Source organism: Pyrgilauda ruficollis, unplaced genomic scaffold, assembly GCF_017590135.1.
Source record: "Pyrgilauda ruficollis isolate IOZ18807 unplaced genomic scaffold, ASM1759013v1 scaffold45, whole genome shotgun sequence".
In the NCBI taxonomy this organism is placed as follows: domain Eukaryota; kingdom Metazoa; phylum Chordata; class Aves; order Passeriformes; family Passeridae; genus Pyrgilauda; species Pyrgilauda ruficollis.
In genome coordinates, this window is record NW_024526044.1 from 2,583,001 (window position 1) to 2,608,352 (window position 25,352).

Sequence of the window (25,352 nt, forward strand, 5' to 3'; positions counted from 1 at the left end):
CCCGCAGCGCCCGCCCCCCGCCGCTCGCCGCAGCTCCCCGGATGCTGATTGGCCGACGGGACGCGCGGGGCCTGGCCCGCGCTGAGGGCGCGCGGCTGAGGGCGGCGGTGAGGCCGCGCTGGGCCCCGGATCCCGCCGGGGCGGGCCGGGGGTCTCCTGTGGGGAAAGGGGAATTGTGATCCCTCCTCAGGGCTGTCTGAGCGGGCCGGAGACAGGAGAGCTGTGAGCCTCAGAGGAGCCCCGTTGTTCTTGTGGTGGAAAAAGTAATTAAAAATCACCCTTTTTTATTTCTGTGTTATTTAGTGCAGGAATAGCTGGGCTGTGTTCACAGTTGATGTCCTACAGAAGTAATTCCCTGTCTTTAATCATTATTTGTTTGTCTGTATCATGTCTGGGATAGGGAGACCAAAGCTGTTGTTGACTGCACATGGTTTGGTTGGCCTAAAATAATTCATACAAAGCATGTACAGATTCGTTGCTTTTCTTAAATGTTCCACAAAACTAATATTTTTCCTGCCCTTGAGTATTAATACACTATTTTCAGAAACGTCTGTTACCCAGATATTGCTTTTAGCTGGTGACAATCACTTCGGTGCCCATCAGTGTGTGTATGATGCAGAAGACTTTTTGTGTCATTTATCATATTTGTGTTATTTAATTTACCATTTTATGGCGAGGCCTGTGTGCCGTTTTGCTGTTGACTGCCCTGTCCTGAATAACCTGGTGTTGACCTGTGCTCTCTCCTTGCTGGGAAATCCTGAGGGTCCCCTCAGGCCCCTCTGTGCCTCCAGCCATGGAACTGAGCATTCCTTCCTCTCCTTTGCTTTAAACAATTGTTTATCCATGCAAGAAAGTCTCCTTATATCCCCAGCTGTTTAAACAGCATTTATATAGCACTTATGCACTGACAAACTTTGGTGTTTGTATCTTTGGAGTTTGTATTTTGACTGATTCCCAATGTGTTTGCAAAACCTCTTTAAAGTGTGATGATTGTTCCCTTTTATGCAGCTGAGTTGGTGAATTGCAAAAATGCCAGCCAGGAGTGAGATGCAGGTATGTGCTGATGGAGCAGGATATGAGTATTGATTGTTTAAATTAATAGCATTTAATTGTTAGGAAAGTATTTAGTGTGGCTGTGCAGTGTGGCAGAAAGAAACTTTTTTTTTTTGACATGGTTTAGTGCAAAGTAGCTGGGTGGAAAGCAAGAGGAACTGGAAATTGCTACTGATGAAAACAAATCATATGAATTTGACACAGGGTGATCAACTGAGGTGATACTTCAGGTCACAATGTTGAAATCTAGTTGTAATTGAAAGAAATTTAGAAAGAATAAAGGGGCAAAATGGATAAAAGCAACTCAGAAGTGTAAAATACTGAATATACCAAGTAAGGGGCATTGATACAACAAACACTTCTGTAGGAATTTAGTTGCAATAGGAGGAAACAAAAACCAGTTAAAGCAAATAATTAACATCTCAGTGCATAAGTATTTGCAAGATTAATGTATTAGATAGGGTGCTCTGTACCTAAGGTTTTACACATAATTATTTTGTGATTCAGAATATTTGCTTCGAATGCAGCAGGTGTTTGTGTAAAACTTGCATCAAATCTGTGTTAATTAGATGTGTTATATCAGTGTTAAGCACACAGTAATACAGGTGCTTTGGTATATTGCTTACAGCTTGAAAAGTTAATTGATGAAGCTTCAGGAGAAAAGGATTTCCAATCCTTAGAACAATTTCTGGCCACAGAAGAATGTGAAAATGTCTCTCACAAATGCAGCAAACAGTTTGTCAACAAATTGGACAAGCTTCTGTGTTGGGTAATGTAATCATTGCATCAAAATCATCTACACTATCTTTGGAAGAGGGTGAAAAAGATTTTTTTCATTTGGCTTGATTGACATCAGCAGTTGATTTAAGAACCCAAAATAAATTTTATGAATGAAATTTCTCCTTCAAGCTGCAGTTAAGGTGGCTTTTGAGAATAAAAACACCTTCTGGTTAATTAAATATAGGTTCTTGTGGGACTTCACACTAAAGCTTATGTTGTAATTTCCATTTCAGGCACTTGACAAACAAGAAGTCAAAAGCATTTCTACTTTACTAAATGCTGTTCATAAATGTGGGAGAAAAATGAGCATAGCAGGAGAAGATGGGCTCCCAGCAATGATAAAACACGGTCTTGTTGGAAGGATAAGTAAAACCATAAAGCATCTGTGAACTTCTCAATAAATACATAAACATGAATAAAGTGCATAAGCAATGCTTCAGTGCTGAGCAGCTCAGTGTTTGATTTGGTCCTTGACTGAGTCAGAATTAAGGAATTCCCATAACTTTGCAACAAAGATTGCTCATATTTAAATGTTTTTTGTCATGTGACCCCTTATAAAAGGATGCTGCTCTATCCCAGTGAGGGCTTTGAAAATCATGCAGTGTATAATTAATTTAGAAAAGCTTAAACAAGATTATGTATTTTCCTGTGCTTTGTTACCTTGTTTTTGACTCAGGAATTAGAATGTCCTGGTGCCATTTAATTTTTTCTTTTGGTTAATTCCCACAGCAGTAATTTTGTACCTGCTCTTTCAACAGATTTCAGTGCTATTGTCATTATTTGGTGTTATTTTAACCTGCATGTTAGATAGATTAATCATTTGTAACTCAGCAAAAACTGAACAAAAACTGAACAACAGACACCACTTCCTTTCTGCTTTCACCTGAGATTTCACTGGAGAAAATTAATGGCAATATCAGATGAGAGTTACTTAATTGCCTTATCAACTGCTTTAATAATAAACAAAAAACAAATAATAATAAACCTGCAAATAAGAAACTACTGTTGAACAACTACTGTTCCCATTAAAACTGATGTAATTATTGAAATTGAGGTTGTTTTAGTAAGACAAATACCATTTAAAGTCATGTAGAACTCGTTATCTTTTCTTGTTTTGCAGTTACTGAAGCTTGTTGCTTTCTTCAGTGGTATGAAATACATTACATGGGCTCAAAATAATAAACAAAATGTAACAATAAACAAAACCAGGGTGATAACTTTATGCTTTTATTCACACCAAACAACACATTTCCATTCAGCCATTATCAATATTCAGCTCCTTTTTCTGTGGTGGCAGGTGTCAAAGTGATCTCCAATTTTTGGACTAAAAAGTCCTTAAAATCACCTAATTTTATTTAGCCTGAGTGAAGAATTTCAGTCTGGGGCTAACATCTGCTCAGCAGAGTGGGGATGCTGTTGTTGTTTTAATCATTGTAGAGTTTGTACAGTTTTACTGAATTATAATACAAACCATTGTCCTGTTCCAGGCTATTAAAATAGATTTACCTTTGTTTTCCCTTTACATGGTCCATTGGTTTGAAAAGTTGAAAGGAATTTTGGTCCTCAGAGGAAATGAAAAGAATGAAATGCTTACAAGTCTGGCTGAGGATTTCTTCATCATGTTGCTGGTAAAAATACATTGATAATAAAATTTGTCAAAGTAATTGTTACTAGTTTAGCAATAAAAGGACTTTGAATATGTTTCTCTTTAATATCTTCCTCAAGTTAACATTACAATGACTTCTGAATAGATTATAAATCATTTTGGTTAAACAATTTGCTGTATTCATAGTAATTTCTGTTCATGGCTGGCATAATGAAATAAAGTTAAGAAAACCAGTAACAGTAAATGCTCAATGACCAAAAAAAATTTCATCTTGATCAAATTTTGATTACACTCATTATTGGGATGCTAATCTAGTTTATAAGATCTGTGAGTGTTCTTCTCTTCATAAAAATTTTTGTCATTCGTGAAATAATTTCAGTAAATTTAACTGAAATATAATTTTGGGAAAACACACTTGTTAGTAAGAATAATCTCTTAGATTCTTTATTAAGGACAAAATAATTTCAAAATCTTAAATGTTTTTTGATTACTTCCTTCAGCTCCATGTTGCATAATTTTTTTTTTGCTGTAATATTTTCTTTATCAAAATTATTTATTTTGTTATTTTTTTTTTATTGCAGGTTGTGTGTGATAGCAGACCTGAAGGTGAGCTTAAAAAGCAGAAATGGGAGTTTAAAATGTCTGTATCAGAACACACAAAGGATGATATTTCTCATTCCTGTGATGTCAGCTTTAGTTTGGGGTTTCTCTGTGGACAGATTTCCTTGTAACTTTCTGTTGTCAGTAATAAAAAAGCACAATAAGTCTCAGAGGTGGTAGATGAACTGAGTTATTCCTAAAAAATGGGAATAACTTCTTCCTAAAAAATAGGAATAATGCTTCTAAGGTGCTGTCACAGCTCAGCACAGCCCAGTGATCTTCCTTATTGACCTTGTCCTTGTGAATGCCACCCTGCCCTTACCTTTCAGTGTGGCACTGGGGGGAAGGTCCCTACAGACTGATGGTGTCATGATCCAAGTGAAAGATTCATTTCCATGGCCCTGGGGAGATAAATTCCAGCACCTGAGTTGTGTCTCAGGGAGCTGAGTTATGGAATTGACCAATTATGTGTAAAAAATTAATAATCTACCCAGGGGAATTACACAGTGATGCACAGGAATAGAAACATAGTTACTATAAATTGAAGTAACTGTTCTGTTTTACATGTCACTAATCCTCTATAAATAAAGACAGACATGTTGTGTTTAATTTCTAAATGAAAATTAATCCTTTCCCAAATGTTTATGAGGGGCACCCAATACACTCGTGATAACTCTTTGATTTCTTTCTTTCCTGTTTGTTAGGTAAAATGCAAATACTAGAAAACTTTGTTCTGAGAACATGTTCCCTCATTACTGATGCAAGAATTAATATTTATGTTCAGCAGGAGGTAAACATCCTTCTTTCTAAGCAGCAGTTTTCTGGTTAGTGTGCTAAGAGATTTTGTGCAGATGCTACAAAAAAGAGAATATTGTCGTGCTCTAGGATCAGAAGGATTGTTCCATGTTCCTCTGGGAATGTTGGTTGTTGTTTATATGTTGGGGTGTTTCAGATTACTGACCTGTGGTTGTGGAGCTTTTTGTTTGTTTGTTGGGGTTTTTTAAAAAGTAAATTCCAAAACAGTGATATCAAAGTTCTGGTGAGGAAGCTGTATAAAAGCACAGGAAGAAATTAGCTCTACAAGTGCTAGAAATAGCCTTAAGGTTGTTGGTTGTAAATTCTCTAGTTAGTTGCAGGAAATTTGCATTCCTTCCAGTATCTCCAGATTTCTCCTGTTTGTTTTAGTAACCTCAGGATGTCAGGGGATTTTCCCTCTAAAGAAAGCGAAAGTTACAAAAAAGTCTCTGTAAAGGCTACATCCCCAAAGGAAAGGCTTTTTAATGCTAATTTAAGCACACTTTAGCTCAGCAATCAACTGCAGACAGAATTCTGGCTTTGAAAGATTTTCTGTATTTAAACCTGCAAATAAGAAACAACTGTTGAACAACTACTGTTCCCATTGAAAGTAAAGTAATTTCTTGAAATTGAGGTTGTTTTAGTAAGATAAATACCATTTAAAGTCATGTAGGTCTCGCTGTCTTTTCTTGTTTTGCAGTTACTTAAGCCTATTGCTTTCTTCAGTGGTATAAAATACATGACAAGGGCTCAAAATAAGAGCAGCTCAAAGTTTAACAAACTTACTTTATATTCCCTTTTTTCCACTTTTCTTAGGTAATAAAAAAACTGAATTTATTGCTTGACAAGATCCCTCGAGATGCCAGGAAAAAGATACTTTCTACAAAGGAGATGTTACTTGTCATGTAAATGATCTTCAGTATAATTTTTGTATCATTCCATCATTTGCTGAGTTGGGAGGTGGTTTTTACTAAGCTGTTGTGCAGATTGGTCCCTGTTTAACTCAACTTCTGCACTTGCTGTTGAATTCTCAGTGTTAGTGACTGTGTACAGGTATTCTCATGGGTTATTCTCCATCAGAAGCCTGAATTTTCCTCTTTCTCAGTCTGAATCAGGCTTCTCCCCATCCCAGTTGTCATGAAACAATTAAACTCCTATTTGTAAGGATGTGCTTTCAGCACAGTGCATCAGTCACTGGAAGGTTGGGCTGTGTGCACTGGAAATCATTTTACAGCACTTTAGAGAAGCAAATAGAGTCAAAATTGTATCTGTCAGGTGACTCAGGTCCCCAAGCAGTGCTCCCAGAGGTATTTACCCCTTGGAAGTCTTACAGTTCCATGGAATCAGGGGTTTGTCTCATACATTGAAAGTTTATAACAAACCTTTCCTCTGGGCCTTGTGTTGCTGTCACATTTTGATGCAATGTTCCTTTGTTTGGCAGGAGTGAAATGGGGAGGACAATTTTGGATGCTGGAGGTGAGCATGGGACTTAATTTAGTATTGAGCTTCTTAAAAATTAGCTGCAGACCCATTAAGGAACCAGAGAAGGCATTTGGAAGCTGCAGAATATTATGGTTAGAGGTGTCTGAAAAATATAAATACTGCATGAAAACAGTCTGCAACCTGGAATGTTTCTGTCTGTTCAGTGTATGGAAAACTCACTGACATTTTTGGTTTTCTAAAATAAATGTTTTCAAGTAGGAAAAATGATAAACAAGTCAATCTTTGAGGCTGGGAGCTGTGGCCATGGGCTGTAGCTTCCCTCAGGGATCATTTTGGTATCAAGTAATTTCCCAGCTCAGAGAGATGAAACTTGAAAACTTCTCTTTTGTTTAAAACACCTGGTGTGGCTCTGACAGTCCTGGAAAGTTTGGTTGGTTTCATTTTGAAAAATAACTTCTTTAGTCATTGTTATTCCCATACTTCTTTTTCTAGTTATCCTTTATGAGTTGCATGTGTGGATCTGCTGGGATCTAGATTATGCTCAGCACTGCTTACCCCAGTTTCCTGCTAACATTTTCCATCTCAGTAGTTATTTAAATCTGCTCCTGCTGTGAATTGTGTTGTGCTGCAGACTATGACACACAAGTGGCCATCACAGAAGCTCTGTGCAGAATGGTGTCAGAGAAGCAAAGGAGAGTTCTGGCCTCTCAGTGGTTTCCCATGGAGTTTGTGTCCACTGCATTTAAAGGAATTAAAGATTCAGAGTTTGAGACAGTAAGTCACATGAAGAATATTTCCAGGGAGGGAAACTTCCATCTTACAATTCTTTAAGAAATTTCTATGTTTTAATAGGATTGCAGAAAATTTCTTAACCAGGTGAATGGCATGCTTGGAGACAAAAGAAGGTAAAACTGATTTTTTAATGATATTTTCTTCTTTAGGATTTTATGTTGTGATTAAATTTCATGTTACCTCCTTGGGGTAAAAATCACTTTGATTGCTGGGATCTCTGAATCTCTAAAGTTTGTGAAAACACAATCCATTTGCTATGTTCATATCTGCAAAATTTATTTACAGCATTGTAGAATACTTGAAAAAATGTCCTTTTCTTTCAGGGTTTTTACATTCCCCTGTTTATCAGCAGCTCTTGATGAGTATGAGGTAAGGTTTTCTGCCTTCCAGTTAAGAAAAAATAGAGATAAAAATAAGAAAATTACCTTTTTTCAGAACTACACAAATAGGCATGGACTGAAAGTTTGTCAGGGGTTCAGAACAACATGAGCCTTCTGAGTTGGTAGTAATCAGTGCTCTCTGCTCTTTCTGTTTTATCTTATTCTTTTTGTTTTAGCTCCAAATACCATTGGATGAAAACCTGGAAGAATTTTGGATTGATTTCAACATTGGCAGCAGAAGTATTTCCTTCTATGTGGCAGCAGAGGATGCAGTAAGCCGAGTTTTGTCTCCCACTGGGTTCTCCTGAGGCAGCAAATCCACATTCCTTGGAGTGTGTCAGATTTTATTTCCCCATGTTCAACATGTTGAACTTACATTTGCATTCCAGTGTTGATGGGGCTAAAAAAATCCAGATTTTTTGATATTTAGATCAAATAATTTCACAGTACTGACTCCTAATGCTGTTTGGGAATAGTTTAACATATGCATAGTGAGCAATAGTGAAGGACAAGTTCCTGTCACTCTGTGTAACAGGTTTAAAAAGTTGGAAAGTTGTCACTGAATGACTTTGATCACCTGATTTCTTTTAATTGTAATATAATACTTGTCTATCTTTCATAATGTCTTTTTCATGTAAGGATCAGCAGTGGGAAACAGTCATTATACAAGAAGAAGATGTCAGGATGTACAACCTGGAAGGTATTTGAACTCAAAAATGGGACCTTTTGTTATATTCTAACTTGGATTTCAATATAATTTCAATTTGATTAATCTTAAAGTACCGACTTAATTCTAGCAAAGCAGAATTCTCACTTAAAATATTGTAGGAACTGTTTTTATCAGGGACAAAATTGCACTGCAGTCACATCTTTGAGCATGCTGGTGTTTAATAATTATGTCTTAGAGTTATTTCAATACAAATTAAACATAAAACAATGTCAGGTAACAATACTCCTTTTGAACTTGTTAGAACAATTAATACCTGTAATTTGTCTGCAGCTATAGTAAGTAACCTTCAAAGAAAATTCTGTGGAATAATATACAGAATAAGTACTTCTAAAATACCAAATTTTGAATTGTTTTACTAATAAAATTATTGTTGATTAGATGGAATTAAATAAAATGTTAATCCTAATATCTGAACTGAAGAATATGGCATGTGTTGACAAAGATTATATGAGATGCTGTTAAATTGAAATGAAAATGCTTTTCAAATCTTGTTTTTGTCCAGAAAAAGATTCAAAGAAATTACTAACAATAGATCTAAAAAACCCAATGAGTGTGGGCACTCTTGAAGGAGAGAAATTTCTTTTATGTTTTGATTCCATTTTGGAAATCAAAGATGTGATCATAAAGATTTATGGATTTCATAAATGCAAGGTAAGATTGAAATACCTTTTGAATAGTTTTAAGTTAATTCAAACTCAATGTCTCATTGCCATTTAAATGTTCCAGCTGTGGTTATTGGAATCTCTCCATACAAGAGTTTCTCATTAACATCACTGCTACAGAACTCATCATATATTAAGCTTTGGGAAAGATGCTTAATAAGGACAAGAGGAAATGGCCTCAAGTTGCACCAGGGGAGGCTTTGGTTGGATTTTAGGAAAATCTTTCCACTGGAAGGGCTGTCAAGCCCTGGCCCAGGCTGCCAGAGCAGTGGTGGGGTCCCCATCACTGGGGTTATTTAAGGCACGTGAGGATGTGGCACTTGGGGACAGGGGTTAGTGCTGGGCTCAGCAGTGCTGGACTCAATCACCTCAAGTGGTTCTTTCATGCCAAGACTGAAAATGAATCGCAACAAAAATTTCCAGGCTGGAAAGGGGACACCGTACCTTAATGTCACATTGTGCATATTTAATTTTCCAGAAACACAGCCTGGTTGCTTACAAATACTTTCAGAAATTATTCATGAGCTCCCTTGTTTTGCAGTGGAATTAACACTCATTAATTTACTCATTTACTAAAACATTTTTAGCAAGCCATACCTTCCTCCTTTCTGCTTCTAACAAGCTGCTTTGTCCTGAACTCTGATTGAGGAACTCATGAGGGATGAATCTGCTGTGAATTTGTACAATCTGTTTTCCTCTGTAATCTGATTTCAGACACTTAAGATCTCTCATTTAAATATTTTGTTTCTTATTTAAAACAAGAGCAAAGTGTCTATTTTGACATATCCCTTTGCAGGATTTCAGCAAGAAGCAGTCTGCATCAGTAGCCAAAACAACTGTCCACATTGTCTTTGATGAAAGTGGATCACAGGTATTCTGCCTCAGTGGGCTGAGATGGTTTCTTGGGTTTGTTTAATTAGTCTGACTATTCATAATTTATAAACAGTAAAAACAAGGACTTTAAAATATGAATAAGTATGGATAAGTCTAAAGCCAGGCAAGTGGTGTCTAGTATGCATGTATTGGTTTTTTTGGGGAGATATGAATATCCAAAAAGAGACAAATATGCACAGGGCAAGTTCTTTTATATGCATTGTTACTTGAAAACTCATCCTTGTGACAAAAGTAGCAATTAAATTGGAAGTTTTTCAAACTAAAAGTCTGTCACCTCTGAAGTTTGTCAGAATCTCCAGTGGGGGATTCTTTACTTGGGGTAAAGAAGTTGCTATGTGTGTTTGTATAAAAATAAAACATTATAAAATCCAAATATTATATACAAATGAAAAGAAATTAAAATATGCTATAGGTTCTGGTACCAGAAAGTCAGTTGTCACCAGGATTCAAAGAAAAATGTGGAGAGGAGAAGGAGAAACTCAGTAAATACAAAACTCAGCAATCTCCTGCAAGTTTGAGGACTCAGAGTAACAGTCAAGAAAAACTCAGAGGTGATTCCTCCAAGGTAAGCAGTATTGTCAAAAAAAAGAGGAGTAGGGAGAAAATGCATGTCAGTTTAAATATTTGTAGTATTTAATAGTCTAAACCCCTTCTTATTTGACAGTTTGAATATAGTTAGTACTGTAATAAGAGTTTGATTGTTTTTCTTATAGTTTTTCTTGTTTTCTTAAGCTAGAAAAATCCTTTTGCTAAAAAATTTTTTAGTATTTTGAAACTACAGTAACGTGACAGAAATAAAAAGGAATTGTTAGTGATCTTTAGACCATGATTCTTTGAGAATTCTCTTTAAAGAGAAGTTTTTGAGGATATGCTCAGATGTCCCAGTATGGAAAAGTCAAGGCCTCAGAGATTGCAGGGGAGGGGCTAAAAACTGAAACAGTTACTGCATCTTCGTGGTGCTGTAGTGGGTGTCCTTAAACCTGTTTCTCCTTAGTTTGTAGCTTTGCAGAATCTCCAGGGAATCCCTTGGTGAACAAGGGGCAAGATTTGCCCATACTTCGTCGAATTAATTTAGAAAACAAAAATCATGAATCTCAGTTTAAAAATATTTTGTTGAAATATAACTGCGTAAAATCACATTACCTTGATGCCTGCAGCAGCAGCAATTGACACTCCCGTAATGGACAAGACACTCTTGGCAATAAATTTTCTGAATTCTTGTGCTGTCATCCTTAAATCAGTGTATTATGGTCAAGTTCTTTCTGTTCCTCAAGATAACTCCATCCCGTAAAAGGAAAGTGTCTGAAGCATCTGTGCGTGTTCCTGGAGCTGCAAGTGTGTCCACAAGGAATTCATTGTTTTTTGTCAGCACATGTAAGTTTGCAAGTGCTTTCAGGGTAAAAACACACTGTAAATGGTGTTTGAAACTCAGACATGAACTGTTATCCTTGGCAGGGCTGAAAATGAAAAGGAGAAATTATAAAATCTCCTGAGCAGATGCTTAAAACTTGAAATGTTTCAAGGGCACTTGCTCCTGGTCCATAGACAGGGTGTGGGACAGGGGCTGCACTGCCTTCCCAACAACCCAGGATCACCTGGCACTTCTCCTGCAGCTGTCAGGCAGCTGAGAACTCAGTAAAAATACATTACAGTGAAATCTTAAAATAGAAACCAACTATTTTCTGCCAAAGCCAGCCTGTAACAGGCTTTGCTTCTGCCTCCAGACATCCATAATCAGTGAGCTCTTAATCTCCACATAACAGTGTTGGAATAAATGGAATTATTAAAGGTCCAGAAGGGGCTGGTGTGAAAACTAACCAGCTTTTGTTGGAGTTTGTGGAATAGCTGTGATAGTGGGCAAAACTCTTCCTTTTGTAATGAGAGAACTGATGGAATTCTAACACATCTCTGTTTTATTTCAGCCACTCCTTTTAAAGGGAGATGTAAATTGCCTTTGGAAATGACCAGCTCTACTAAGAGGTCTGACAATGATACAATAAATGAGGCCAGAACAAAGAATTTCTATCAGGAACCTCCTGGAGTATGCATGTCCTCTGTAGCTAAGTCTTTTTCTTAGAATAACTTAGAAGAATTCATTTCTATTCTATTTTTTTCCTAATTTATATTTTAAAGAGCTTGAGTTTTACAGGAAGCAAGTCACTTTTAGAAAATAGTATGTTTTACTTCATTGCATTATATTTTCTTGCCCTCTGAAATTCAGGTTTAACATGTTTGAAGTCAGACACTGAACTCTAAAAAAATTAGGCCCAGTTTGCATTCACTCATCAGTCCTGACCCCAGAATTAACTTCCTATTTCTGGAACCTCAGTTCTTCTTTTGTGTGTAATAGAAGAAAGGTACATGCAATAATTTCTAACTGATTGTGCAGTAGTGAAATAGTCATAAAACACAGAATACACTCAGCTGTGCTTGTGAAATGTTCATGTCTTCAGCTTGCAGCATTTAAAGCATTGGGTTTTTTAGTGCATTTTTGATCAGGCATTCACTACTATAAAAACAAAAATACATAAATGCTGTAAATGTCTGCCTTGCTCAGATTCAGGTCAAGCCCCAGACTATGGGGCTCTGAAGCATTTTTTTGATACAGCCATGCTTTGGAAAAAGCTTTCATGTACAGAATGTTTTGTTTAGAGCATTTCTTTGGCTTTTATGGGCTGTAAGTGGCAGTGTTACTTACTGTGCTTTTTAGAGTGAGCAGAGATGCACAGGAGACAATGAATTCTGTGAAACAGACCAGATCAGGAAGTCAGATACCAGGAATGAGGCAAAAATACATGGGAAGGTACTGGAACAGCACTTCCATGAAATGAGAACGAGAAAGTCATGTTTTATTAGAGAAAGCACAAGTTTATGAGGTTGTACTGTTTATGGTCCTGCACTAATATTTCCTTTTGGGTGTCGTTCCCTGTAGCAAATGCATTCTGAAGAAGTCATAAAAATTGTACAAGAGGCCACAGAAAAGCAAACTTTAGGCAAGTAATTTTACAAGCATTGGTAGTCCTTATTTATAAAATTATTTTAATTTTTTCTTTTGCCATAATAATTGACACCAAATTAATGTCTCATTTAGATGAAGTGTTAGATATTGTTCCTGATTCTCAGCCAGCTGGGAGAAGCAACAAACCTTTGTAAGTACTGGAAAAGAATTCCAAGTCATTGTTGTCACTCACTTTGAAGGGAGAATTTTCAAGCATTACCAGAATTATATTTTGTTGCAATGTAAAATGCTTTGATATGTCTAAGATATAATAATTTTCCTATTTTATGATGCACTTTTATTATAATTATGACTCAATTTCTGACAGTAGGATGGTGTTGTCTTTGTTAGGCTGCCTGGTCTTTTGGAGACTTCTTTTGATAAAACTGAAACATGGAAAAAAAGAACATTCCCTCTTTCTGAGAAGAATATAACAACTGGGGACAAGCAAAAGCCAAATCTGTCACTGGCACGTGCATTCCGTCCAGGTGATGGTCACACTTGGTCAACTGTTACTCTCAAAAATAGATTCAGAGAAATTAACTTGCAGTGATGATTGTTTTTCCCTTTATTACTATTGGTAGTGAAAGAGCTGTGAAACAAAAAGCATTTATTCAGCTTTTTGAAGAACCTCTCCAGATAAACAAATGAAAAAAACAGAACCAAGAATATGAATTGATACTATCCTCAGTGGAGAGTCAGAGTGTTGATCATTTAGAACAGAAACTGTTAATTACAGAAGGGAAAAATAGTGAAACTGCTACTGAGCCATGGTTTAAAACATTTCTTTCAGCCAGAGTGTCTGACACATCTTTACATTCTGACCTTGCACTAGAGGACCCTGATGTTCTCCTCAGAAAAGAGACTGCAAATCCAAAACAGTCAAAGACAGTGAGAATTTCTTACTTTTGTTTCTTCCACTAGCATTTAAGAGAATTGTCCAATTTTCAGTGTTTCAAAACTGGTGGGTTTACTGTCATGCAAGGGAAAATGGTTTTCAAATGAATGTAATTTAATCCATTAGGAGACATTTAGTGAAGTTTAGGGAGTTCTTAGGAACCTGAAGTTCTGTTTGCAGCTTTGTTCTTCTGTTGAATGTTGAGTTTTAAACTGTTTTTATAGAAACCAAAGTCTAAAGAAATGGCAGATGCAGCCAAATCACTGATCAGTAAAATCAGTGACAGATACAGAGACAAAAGTGATGAGAAGAGCAAAGCAAGAGATTCCCTGGGCTTTAACAGGTACAATGTGAACTGCTTCCCTTTGTGCTGAGTTTTGTGTGCCTCTGGCTGTCTCTGTGATGTGCCCATGAATGCTGATAAATGAAAGGGGCTGGGCTCTTTTAATCCATCTTTTAATTGATGTTGTATTTAAATGCATGAATAAATTTACTGGGTTTGATGAGGTTTTTTTTAAAAATAGGCAGTATTCTAATGCATATCTTCTAATTAGCATTTAACAAAAATGTATTTTTATATTTAGGACACATTTAAATAAATCCTGGATCTCCAAGGTAACACAATTAGTGCTTTTGTTGGAATTGTTTCTAATATGTAAATACAGGAAGTGGAAGTCAATAGGTGTAAAGGGAAAGTTCATAAATACCATAAGATATTAAGTATCTGTAGATGTTAATGTTAATTATGCATTGACTGCAGATATGTTTTGCCATATTGAACTGTTGGTAATCAGCCTGATTATCTTCATGATGAAGAAGTTGCTTTTTGAGATGACAGTGTCTATGAATGCACAGTCCAGATTTGACAGAGGAGCTAACTTTTCATTTATGGATAGGAAGAAGTTCAGGACAGGACCCTAAAAACTGCTTCTTTTCTTAATATTACTGCTGGTCACATTCTGTAAGTAGTTACAATATTTTTAAACACAATTTATGATTACCCACACCTAACTGTCAAATTTTCATTAATTCAGTCACAAAATTGATCTCTGTCTGTTTGACAGGGATGATGTCTACAACTTTAACATCAGCGGGTTTGATGAGCCTACCATCAAGCTTGGAGTAAGAAATAATGAAATTAATATGTTATGAATAGAATAGAAAGGAAATCAGTCAAATGTTGTACTGAAAGTATAATTAAGATCTGAAAATTCAAATTATATCAGTGAACTAAGTGGAGGAGAAAGTTTGCCTTGTAAATACCTCCAGCATTCTCAAATATTGAACAATATATTCTGTCTTAAGGTTCTGGCCACTTCAGGCTATGATGATGTTTTTCCTGAATTAAGAATTAAACAGTGTGTTAGGAGTGTCTGTATTTTAAATTATCCTGAAAACGTTATTATCTTTCTAATCCCCATTTTAAAGACATCTTTGTGCAGATGTTTGAGCAAAAAGAAAGTAAAAGATGATGATAAAGAAAGATGATAAAAGATAGTTTTGCTTCTTGTGGCTCAGAGGAGTGAATTGGGGAAGGTTGTGAAGCAGGTGGGTGGGAACTCTTGTATTGCTTTGAGATCCTGAAAGCTTCAGTCAGTTGCTGTTGGTTTTAACTGTCAGCTCTATTAAATGAATTGTAAGATAGAAATTAATGACCCTTAATTACTGAGTGTAATAACTAAGGAAAAAAACCTCCTTAGCAGTTCCTGGCTGGTGGCCTGTTTAATTTTGTACAGATTCTATAACCATTGAAAATCTTCATTTGTTTCTTCTCTGTTTGCATTTTTAGATCCAAGAATTGCGTGTGACTGAACTGAGTGTTCATACAGAGACAAACAAAAAAGGGTAGGATGTTCTGTTTTGATTGCTGATTATCCTAGTACAGCCTGCACTCTCCAGCAGGCAGTCACAATATTCCAGGGAATGCTGCATGACAAGAATATCTTGGCTGTCTTGGTGTTTTTAAGCAATAAACATTGCTGTGTTCTTCTAGGCTGTTCCTTGATGGTCCTTTGGGAAGGTGATAAAAAGGAAAGGATGTGTTCCATGAAGGAAATAGTTCTCCTCATGGAATACTACCGGGAGAGAAACTGCTGAATAGAGTGGGATGGTTTTTGGTTAATGATCCTCCTGGAAAGGGCTTTGTTTTTGCTGTGTACTCCTACTGATAATTGGGAAACAAACACAACCTTTAGGGTTTAAGGTGGACAGGTAATCCCAAAATAATGTGGAAGCAAAAGTAGGTACCTTTGTTTGAATCCTCAATCCAGATATCATGGGAATAATAGAAAGCTTTAGAAGAACTATTTTAAAATGTATTGCTTAATGATCGGTTTTATTTCTCTAATTAAGGAACACAACCATCAATAAATCCAGCACAGAAGGGAAGGGAGGAAAAAAGGTAAGGCTCAGATTTTTATGGATCAGCACAGCTTGTCCTCCTGCCTTTAAATTCCAGTTATATAAGTGGCTATGTGTAAAAATTAATAACTTAGGAACTTTTTTGGGTTTTGTAGACTAGAAAAAATCGAGACAAGAAGCATCTCTTTAGTGACTCAGACACAGAAAACAGAGGGGATGACAGCAAGACAGAGATTAGCTGGCTGCAGGAATCCAAGAGGAAACCTAAAGCCCAGATAATTGATTACAGTAGAAGTAAAAAATCAGGGAAACCAATGAGCACAGACAAAAGTAAGAACTTTTTTTTCATATTTCTGAAGAATGCTGCAGTAATTTGTCCATAGATATGAAGTGCACAGCATGGCATGTGCTGTGTTGCAAATGTCATATATTTTTGTTGTCTTGTTTCCAAGCATAAAGAATTTTCAAATTAGTTCTAATAATTTATAAAGATCAATTTACATAAATTCTGTATTTTAATGTGGAAAACTGTGGAAGGAGGGGACAGGTACAAGTTGTTGTCAATTAAAAAAATGTCTTTTTTCAAAATAATGGGCTGAAAGCAGTTACTGAATCAATCAATTTGTGGGCATGAAAGTGATTCTGTTATTTTACAGCTGAAACTAATGTCAAACATTTGAATTTTTCAAACTTCTTATATTGTAGCAGCAAAAAAAACCTTGGAACCTGCTTGCCACATGGAAAAAGCTAAAGGCAAAAATACAAATAAGAAAAAGGTAAACACAAATTTCTAACTAGAATTTTAATGTGGATTGAAAATCTTTGTTCCCCCCAGAAACTGTTTTAAAATAACTTTTCATATATATGTGACATTTCTCCCAGATCATTTGTGAAATAGAGTTTATTCTTTCCAAGTACTGTATTCTTTTCATATAATATTTAGCTGGTTTTTCAGTCATTGTATGTTGGGTGCTGTTTTTAGTAGACTGATGGTTGGATTCTCTGAGCTTTGTTAAAAAGGTTTTTAAACCTTTTTTGTTTCAAGTAATTAAACCCAGTTATCTGCCATTTTATCTCATGTATGTATTAATCATTCTTGTTCACTGAAGATGGTTTTATTCTTCCAAAGATAAACAAATGTAAACCCCAGAACTCAAAAGTGGATGAAATGATGGTAAAATCCACCAGACAAAAACTCCCTCGAAGAGCAGCAGCAGCAACAAAAAATTACAAAGAGCCTTCCAGTTCTGAGTCTGAGAGTGAAGAAAGGATTCCAACATGCACCTCCAAGGAGGGGAAATCCAAAATACAGGTGTGCAGTTCCACTTCATTATTAAAAATCCATTCCTGCCATGTTTTTCAAAGTGAACTCTCCTCTGCTTTGTACTTGGTACTCCTGAATTTTAAGTGTCCAACAGAAGCAAATTGAAGTTAATTTTATTTTTTTTAATATTGCCCCTTTTTTAATGATGAGTATTGATCTGCTAAGAAAATCAGTCCTAAATAATCTTCTTAGTCATAGTAGATTTTGGTTTCTATTTATGAGATTTATTCTGCTGCAGAGAACTACTGTGTGCTGTATTTTGAAAATGTGACAATATTTTGAAAATGTCTTTAAATGGGGGGGTTTAGTGAGCCAAATCTTGTTGAGTTGATGTGGTGCTGGTAATGCTGTGTCAATACATTTGCTGAATATCCAAATGGATTTTTAGTAAAGGAACACTGGTTGCTCAAACATTTTCATTGTTTTAGCATAACATGCCAATATATATGAAAATGTTTATAACTTTATTCATTAAATCCTGAAACATCAATGATTGCCTCTAGTAGTTAAGTAGCTCATAAGAATAGGAATTTGTGTTGAGTTAAAGAAATTTAGTGTTTATTAATGTTGGAAAACCTGATCTGCTTTAAGTACTTCTGTTGATGGTCCTTCTGCTTGATCAGTGGTATATAGATAATAAATTTCTATCTCTCTTTATCAGCTTTTATGGACACTGGTTACAAAGATGTTTATATAACTTTTGTATTTTGATAGAAACACATGAATGGGCCAAACAAGGATTCCAAGCAGCCAAAGGTACTGCAAGCTGTACCTGTGGAGCCAAAGAGAGTGGATAGCTATGTGCAGAAAGCACTGGCTGCATCCAGGAATTCTGCAGAGCAGGAGGAACTGGAAATGCCTTCAGCTGAGAGCCCTGCCTCCCTTGAGACAATGAGATGTAGGTGTTTTCACTTTTCATTTCTAGCAGTACTGAAAGAGGTGGAGGCTAATTGAGGGTTATCACAGCAGTAGAATTTAACATCTATTTCATGCTTTTAAAATGAGATATCCCATAATTCCAGTTGTTCCACATAATTTAAGGAGTTGTATTAATATGTCACTAACACTTCTGTAGGTTGGTGCAGTTGTTTGACATCAGGGTAATACAGAAGCACATTATGTCAGTGTTAGAACAAATCTGGCACTGCTGACACAGTGGCAGAGGGAGAAAGGGCAAGGGTGGCAAGGCCTGTGCCAAATTCCACACATCTGAGACTTGGAAATTGCCAGGGCTGGAGCAGGGAGCAGAGTGGGGCTTTGGCTGCCCTTGTGTATGTCCCCCTGCTGGTGCTGACAGTGCAGGAACTGTTCCCCAGGTGCTGAGAGAGTGTCAGGAGATGCCAGTCCAGAGCCCAGCTCCAGTGAGAGGTCACTTGGTCTGCAGGAGTCATCACCAGAAGACAGGGAAATGCTAAACTCTGAGAAAGGAACCTCTCCCAGTAATTTCTGTCCGCAAAACAAGACTCTGCAAAGTCTGGGTGTAACTGAGTCCCCTCAGGCAGCAGTTACAAAGTTGACATTTGGGAGGAAAAGCTTCTCACCAGTTTTAACTGAAGCATCTTTGGTAAGAGCATTAACCTTTCTCTAGAGTTGTTTTAACTGAAATTGTTCCATTTGGCTGCCAACTGCTTTTTGCTTCTCCTCTCAATAATGTTTTATTGTTTTTTGGTTCATTTGCAGCTCAGCTTAACCACATATAAAAATGTCAGTGGCAAAAACTCCAAGGGAGCTGCAACAGAAACCTGTAATGATAATGAAGATTCAAGTTTCCAACGTTGCATTTCAGACACATTTTCTGTTAAAGGAAAGCTTCAGGATATCACTAAACCTATCCCCAAAAATAAGGAAGAGGTATGTTCCTGAATTCTTTGCTCTTCAGAAGAGACCTGCAGCTTTTTGCTTTATCAGTTTAGAGGTGGTGAGGTTTAAGAGGCATCTCCTTTCAATAATGATTTTTTTTTAATGTGTAGCTCAGCTTAACAGCATATAAAGCTGACAGTGGAAAACATGCAAAGGGAGCTGTGCTGGAAACAGGGAATAACAACGAGGATTCAAGTCCCCAGTCTTGCTTTTCAGACATTTGTGCTAAAGGCAAACTCCAGGATCCCACCAAACCTCTCACTAAAAGTAAAGAGGTGAGTTAGTGCATTCCTTGCTCTCCACAAGAGAGCTGCAGCTTGGCATCTCTGTCCTCTCCTTTTCAGGTGCTGAGCTTTAAGGGAAATGCATCTCAGTATTAAACACAGATTTTGGGACCTGCTAATAGTTAATTTTTCAATATCAGAGATAAATTAGATAATTGTTTATCATCTGGATACAGTGAAAAAAAACAAGATCAGTTACAATTCATATTTAAAAAAAAAAATAACAGGAAGTAAATATTCTGCTAAGAGTTATTTTTTAAATATCAGAGATAAATTAGGTAATTGTTTATCATCTGGATACAGTGAAAAAAACCAAGATCAGTTACAATTCATATTTAAAAAAAAAATAACAGGAAGTAAATATTTTCTTCGTGTCTTCCAATAAAATTAAATTAATTTTCACAACATAAATGTGCGTCTCTGACAGACATTTCTCAAAGCAATTTAATTTTGAAGCTAGTAAATAAATCAGTGACTTTTCTTTTAGGATTGTGTAGCACCATCCCCACTGGCTGCTTCCAGCAGGAGCAGAGTACAGTCTTGGATTAGAGAACCTTATTCCCCCATGAATGAGTCAGGTACAGACATTTAATTTAAAGCCAAAGACTTCCTGTGTGTCTCCATAAGGGCTAAGAAAAATGTTTTATTTGGTGTAATAATATGGCCAAAGTTTTTAAATCTTCTTATATTTTATATATTTTCAGTATTATTCCATTTTTTTACTCCTTTTTTCATTTTCTCTGCTATTTTAATTATCCCAAAAAACCTGAAAATCAGGCTCCAAAATGCAGCTTTAGTAAAGAGTTAGTTTTGCTCCAGATGAAAAGTTAGAGACGTTCCTACTGATACTGGGAAAAAAATGGGGATAATGCTTTTACCAGAAAAAATCCCAGACTTGCTCATCAGTCAGAGCTCAGTCGAACATGCCCTCTGTAAATGTAATGGTTATTAATTTCTATACAATTCTTGTTTTAAAGCCAAGATACATCCTCCTAGACTTTGCATCCAATCTGTCAATAAAATCTTGTTTATCTTCCCATCTCATTGTTCTAAATAATGCTAAAATTCAGCATTGTTTCCATGTTTATTGAAGGACCAAGTGTACCAACATTCCTCAAACGAACTTACCACAGTGCCACAGAAGGCAGCTCTGATGAGGCAGAAACAAGCAAAGAGGAGGAAAAGAAAGGAAGGAGAAGAATAAGTTTACAGCCCAAAAAATTATTTAAAAGAGATGATGCTGCTGCTTGCAGAGGTTGGTCAAGGACTGACAGTGCATAGTTTTAAAATTATGTGACAAATTCAAGTTTTAACAAGGAAATAGAATATCCCTAAAAAGGCATTTTAGGTGTTAAAGCAAAGAATAAAAATTGCTAAATATTTAGAGACTGGATCCATATAAAAAGTTAGAAAATTGATATGCAAATAGAAACTGGTTTCTAATCTAATTGGTGTCATTAATTTATATAGAACAAAAACTGTCCTAGGCCCTGTGCTAACTTCAGATTGGGAACTTTATAATACTGAATTTGACATTGTTTTGTTCTCTTCAGTGTCTGAAAGTGTCTCCACTCAATCTGCAAATGACCTGTCTGGTTTGGATGGGGAATTCTGGAAGCCTGATTGCTCAACCATCAGCATTTGTCAGCAGCTCCAGAAAGAATTTACCAAGAAAATTGAGGCAAGACCCTTTGTGTGCATCACCTGGGGGAGTACATGAGCACATGGGTGACAGCTTGGCTTGCAAGCATTTTCTAAAGGGGGTTTGTTGTGGTATTAAGCAGTTTCAGTACTGAACATATTACAGGGTTTGGCTTTTTTTTTCCTAAAGTGCAAATAATCTGAATTTCATGTTAAAACATCCTCTTAGAACCGCTCCAGGAAAATGGATAATTTTAATAAGCAAACACTGAGAGCTGCCCATCAGCATTTGGCCACAATGAGTTGCCAACTCCATGAATGCAGGTCAGTAATGGCAGATTTCTGTTAAAACATCCTTAAAATGCAGTGAATACCTTCTGCAAGTAACCTGGTTTGTTTTGGTAGGATCAGGCAGCTGGACAAATTTCATTTTACTCTCATTGAGGAACTTGAGAAATTTGAAAAGGACTCTCAGTCCCTGAAAATCATGGAAAAAGAATTCTCGGTTTGTATTTTAGTTGTTTGATCATGGGTAAAAGGGAATTCTTTGGAATCTATAGATCATTCACATCATCTTTAATATCATTAATTTTGATTTTCAAAGCTTGTACCTTTTTGCTTCTAGTTGGATCAAATTTCAAGCAATGCATTTGGGGTGTCAGGGTGCTCTTAGAATCCCAAGGTCACTCTGTGTTCTCCTACATGTATCCACATGTGTGAACTCCTGTAGGTTTTTTCTCCTTCAAGAAACTCCTACAAGTGCTTTAATGGGCTGGGTTTTTCCAGCTCCTGAGGGGGCTGTGTAACTCCTGCCCCTTCTGTGCTCAGTCTGTGGTTGTAATTTTGTTCACATTAGAAATCAATGACTTTTAGTTTGGAAAATCAGTTCCCATTGATTAATATCTCTTAATATTTTTCTTTCCAGACCTTTTGGAAAAAGCATTCCCACACTTTTAGTACGTTCATGAAAAATGAGCAGCAGAGGTCAGTAGGGTTCACTAATCCTGGGATGAGATTTGTGTTCTGTTCACTGGAGGGAGATCAGCACAACTTCTCTCTGCAACTTCTTCTATGAAAGAGAGATGATTGATGAGAAAATGAGATTAAAATGTTCATGTCATTATTCTCCAGTTAAACTTCTCCACATAGCTGAGGGACTGTTCCAGCAGTGACAATGATGGGGATATTTATCCATGCTTTAAATGCAAATAGACTCCCAACAACGGGATGTATTTGTGCTCTTTGTAGGAAGTTCTTATGTAGCAAAGCTGTTTGAACTGCCTTTATTTCTTTAGAATTCAGATTCTTAAAACTTCATTTGAAAAGAATATCTACCATTCTGTTGGCTGTGAAGAAAATGTTTTTACTTCAGAGGTATGGTGAATTTCTTGCTTATTTTAATAATTCCTCAATTATGTCCACAGATAGCAGTATTGACTTTTTTTCCTGAAGATTTTATCCTCAGCATTATATTGATGGTGCATAATAGGTTTTTTTAGGTTTTGCCATAAAATGTCCCCTAATTTCACAATATTCAGTGTTTATGCCTAGATTTCACCCATTGCAAGGTGTGTGCAGTTATCAGGACTTATTCTGGATTCTGTGACTTTGCTTACTGGTGTTACTCATCCAAGAAATAAAAAAAAAAAGTAAAAGATTCTTTTCCATAGGCAGGTGCTTCTGTATCTCTTGGTTATGATACATTTAGGGATGTCATTGTTTGTTGAAAATGTGGTGGCAGTTGTGAGCAGAGATGCATTCAGTGTCTTTTTGTAGATGCATCTGTTGAAAGAAGACATAAAAGGACTCCAAGAGAAATTTCTAAAAGAAATGGTAAATAAATTTATCTTGTCCTCATTTTTATTTATTTTTGCAGTTTGAACACTAAATTACTAAAATTTTGATTTCTAGTGCCCTATCAAAAATAAAAGTTAGTCAGAATGCAAATGTCACTGACTTACTGTATTTAAAACCTTACCTGTGGGATGGGAGCCACAGGGAGATGTGAATGGACTCGTTTAGTTCTGTCTTAATGATGGAAAGTATCATCTTTGGTAGGCTAAGCAGCATGTACAGTGCACCAGGATTGCAATACATGAAATAAAATCTGCCTGTTTTCAAAAGCACATGATAAATGTGATAAAAGTGATAGATGTAATTTTTTTTTTGTACAGCAAGAAGAGGAGCTGTGTAACGTTCGTAGGGGATTGCAGACCTTGTTTCAATCAAAGGCAGAATTCTGAAGTGATTTTTCAGATTCCTTCCTGAAATTTGAGGTGAATATAAACACTTTTATAATGGAAAATTTGGTCACTTTTTTTTTTTTTTGGTCACACACAAGGTCACTACTGTAATGAAAGCATATTTTCCTTAATAATATTAAAATCTGTGTGGGTAAGACTTACCCACTCACCTGTGAGATTTGGAATTACTGAGTCTGCTAAAATGTAATATGCTATTTTATTTTTAGCAGAAGCTACTTTTACATAAGTCTTTAACAATTTTTATACATTACTTAAGTGACTTTCAGAGAAATCACTTTGAATTTCACTTTGAATCTATGTTTTGGGTCTGATCCAGAATTACAAGCCAGGAATTATTTAGGGACCAAACCTCCCGGTTTGATCTCAGTCCTGTTAGTCTGTGGTGTTAGACTTCAGTGGGATTTTCTGAGAGAACACTCTGAACATTTGTGTTGGAACTTGTTGCAAATAGTTCTATTAAACAAGTCAAGAAAAACAGATGCTGTCTGTTGGGTTTTTTACTCAATGTCATTGTTATTTTCCTCTGAATCAGTAAGAAGTCAGATAAAGCTGCTGTGCAAATATTTTGGGTAAGAATTTTAAAGCCACAAGGCTGTGCTGTCTCTCTGGAAATAATTACACTGAAATTTCCAGTAAATAATTTGATCCACTCATCCCATTTTACATCAGTGTACCAATGTTTTCTGAGCTTCTGGTTTTTGTGTGGTTTGGGGTTTTTTTGGGCCTGTGCTCACTGTGATCTCCACTAGATGGACTCCTTGAGATGTTAAACTTTTCTTTCCACTGCTTTGATTGAATTTCATCTGAATGAAACAGGACTTGCCTCTAAACTGTACAAGGCTTTAAAAGCGCACTGCAAGGCCCAAAATCTTTCCTAAAACGAGGCCATGTGGGAAAAAATAATACTCCTGCCTTGTTTTTAGTTACTGGCAGGAATTGTGCACTGCAGGCCTGTTTCCCTTTCCCACTGGGAGGAAGAACAGCCTCCCTGAGCCGAATGTGCCCTCTGAGGTGTGATCCCAAATTCCAGCAGGAGCCGAGCACAATCCACGGCCCAGGGAGTGTCCAGACAGCTCCACAGCCCCCCCAGCAGCAGGCAGGCAGTGCTGAGTGCCAGGGCTCCGTGCCTCTGGAGCTGTCACAGCTTGTGCCTCCCCAGGAGCGGAGCAGAGGCCGGGCTGCCTGAGGAAGGATCAGAGCACAGAGAGCATGGAGCCACTCAGAGCTACCCCAGGCTTCAGCTGCAGCAGTGACACAGCTCAGGGACACTGTTTGGCATTTAAAACCTGCTCCAAGTTAGCCTTGCTAACTTATTTTTATTATGTTTTTCAACATAATATTAATGTGTTTTGTATCATATTTATTGCCAGTGGAAGTGTGCATCCCTACTAAACAGGACATACTGTACATGGGTTATTAACCAAGTTTAGTTTGTAGTTAACAGTGGCTCATCTCAAACTGAAAATGCTTCTTCTGCTGATGAAACTTTGCTCTCCTTTCTGTTTAGCCCTTTTGTAAATTGCACCTGGACTATCTTTGTATTGTTGTTAAGAATTACTCCTATATTATTAATAATAAAATGATAGATATGTGTATGTTAAAAGGCTAGTTATGATGTTACATATTTCTGTGAAAAGCCAGCAAGTTAAAAAATTACAATAAAGAGAAAAAACCACATCTTTGGACCAAGTGATGGGGTCATTCAAGCCTTCAGCTGATAGTCAAGTAAGACAAACATTAAAATGTAGAGACCACCCCTCCCAGGAGTCCTTAGTTCCTTCTCCCATTGCACTGACACAGATTTTGTGTGCACTGTGTGTCCTTACCTTCCATTCCTGCCTGGCAGTTTCTCCAGGAGCAGCTCCAGTTCCTGTGATTCCATCCCTACCTGGGACAGAACTGTCACTGTGTGGGGGCTGTCCCCCACCTCACAGCAATTCAGTAGTAGTCTATACAAGCACTTTGACAAACTGCTTTTTATTATTTT

At 36.8% G+C, this 25,352-nt stretch overlaps 1 protein-coding gene across 1 annotated transcript; it reads left to right on the top strand.

Moving 5' to 3' along the window:
- Window positions 1-145: 145 nt before the first annotated feature.
- On the top strand, window positions 146-24,371 carry SYCP2 (synaptonemal complex protein 2). Its single transcript, XM_041478507.1, has 47 exons — window positions 146-263; window positions 1,009-1,053; window positions 1,682-1,822; window positions 2,067-2,195; window positions 3,357-3,461; window positions 4,021-4,045; window positions 4,744-4,829; window positions 5,651-5,739; window positions 6,276-6,310; window positions 6,909-7,051; window positions 7,130-7,182; window positions 7,393-7,438; window positions 7,626-7,721; window positions 8,089-8,149; window positions 8,682-8,830; window positions 9,638-9,712; window positions 10,148-10,300; window positions 11,010-11,109; window positions 11,658-11,776; window positions 12,668-12,728; window positions 12,827-12,884; window positions 13,085-13,221; window positions 13,527-13,624; window positions 13,856-13,974; window positions 14,216-14,246; window positions 14,528-14,592; window positions 14,696-14,753; window positions 15,150-15,179; window positions 15,421-15,476; window positions 15,984-16,032; window positions 16,148-16,322; window positions 16,698-16,768; window positions 17,122-17,304; window positions 18,031-18,214; window positions 18,633-18,880; window positions 18,997-19,167; window positions 19,287-19,451; window positions 19,948-20,038; window positions 20,554-20,715; window positions 21,014-21,141; window positions 21,331-21,425; window positions 21,507-21,606; window positions 22,027-22,085; window positions 22,397-22,475; window positions 22,878-22,934; window positions 23,276-23,377; window positions 24,289-24,371. Exons 2-46 carry the CDS (start codon window positions 1,030-1,032, stop codon window positions 23,342-23,344), a joined length of 4,428 nt encoding a protein of 1,475 aa, XP_041334441.1. The 5' UTR covers window positions 146-263; window positions 1,009-1,029; the 3' UTR covers window positions 23,345-23,377; window positions 24,289-24,371.
- The last annotated feature ends 981 nt before the right edge of the window (window positions 24,372-25,352 follow it).

What these genes read in the sequence shown, in the direction of transcription:
- SYCP2 (XM_041478507.1), top strand. Translation starts at nt 1,030, where the DNA reads ATGCCAGCCAGGAGTGAGATGCAG. An exon ending in ATTGTTTTTTGTCAGCACAT is followed by an intron (nt 11,110 to 11,657) that starts GTAAGTTTGCAA and finishes GTTTTATTTCAG; the next exon opens with CCACTCCTTTTAAAGGGAGA. An exon ending in GATTCCCTGGGCTTTAACAG is followed by an intron (nt 13,975 to 14,215) that starts GTACAATGTGAA and finishes TTTTATATTTAG; the next exon opens with GACACATTTAAATAAATCCT.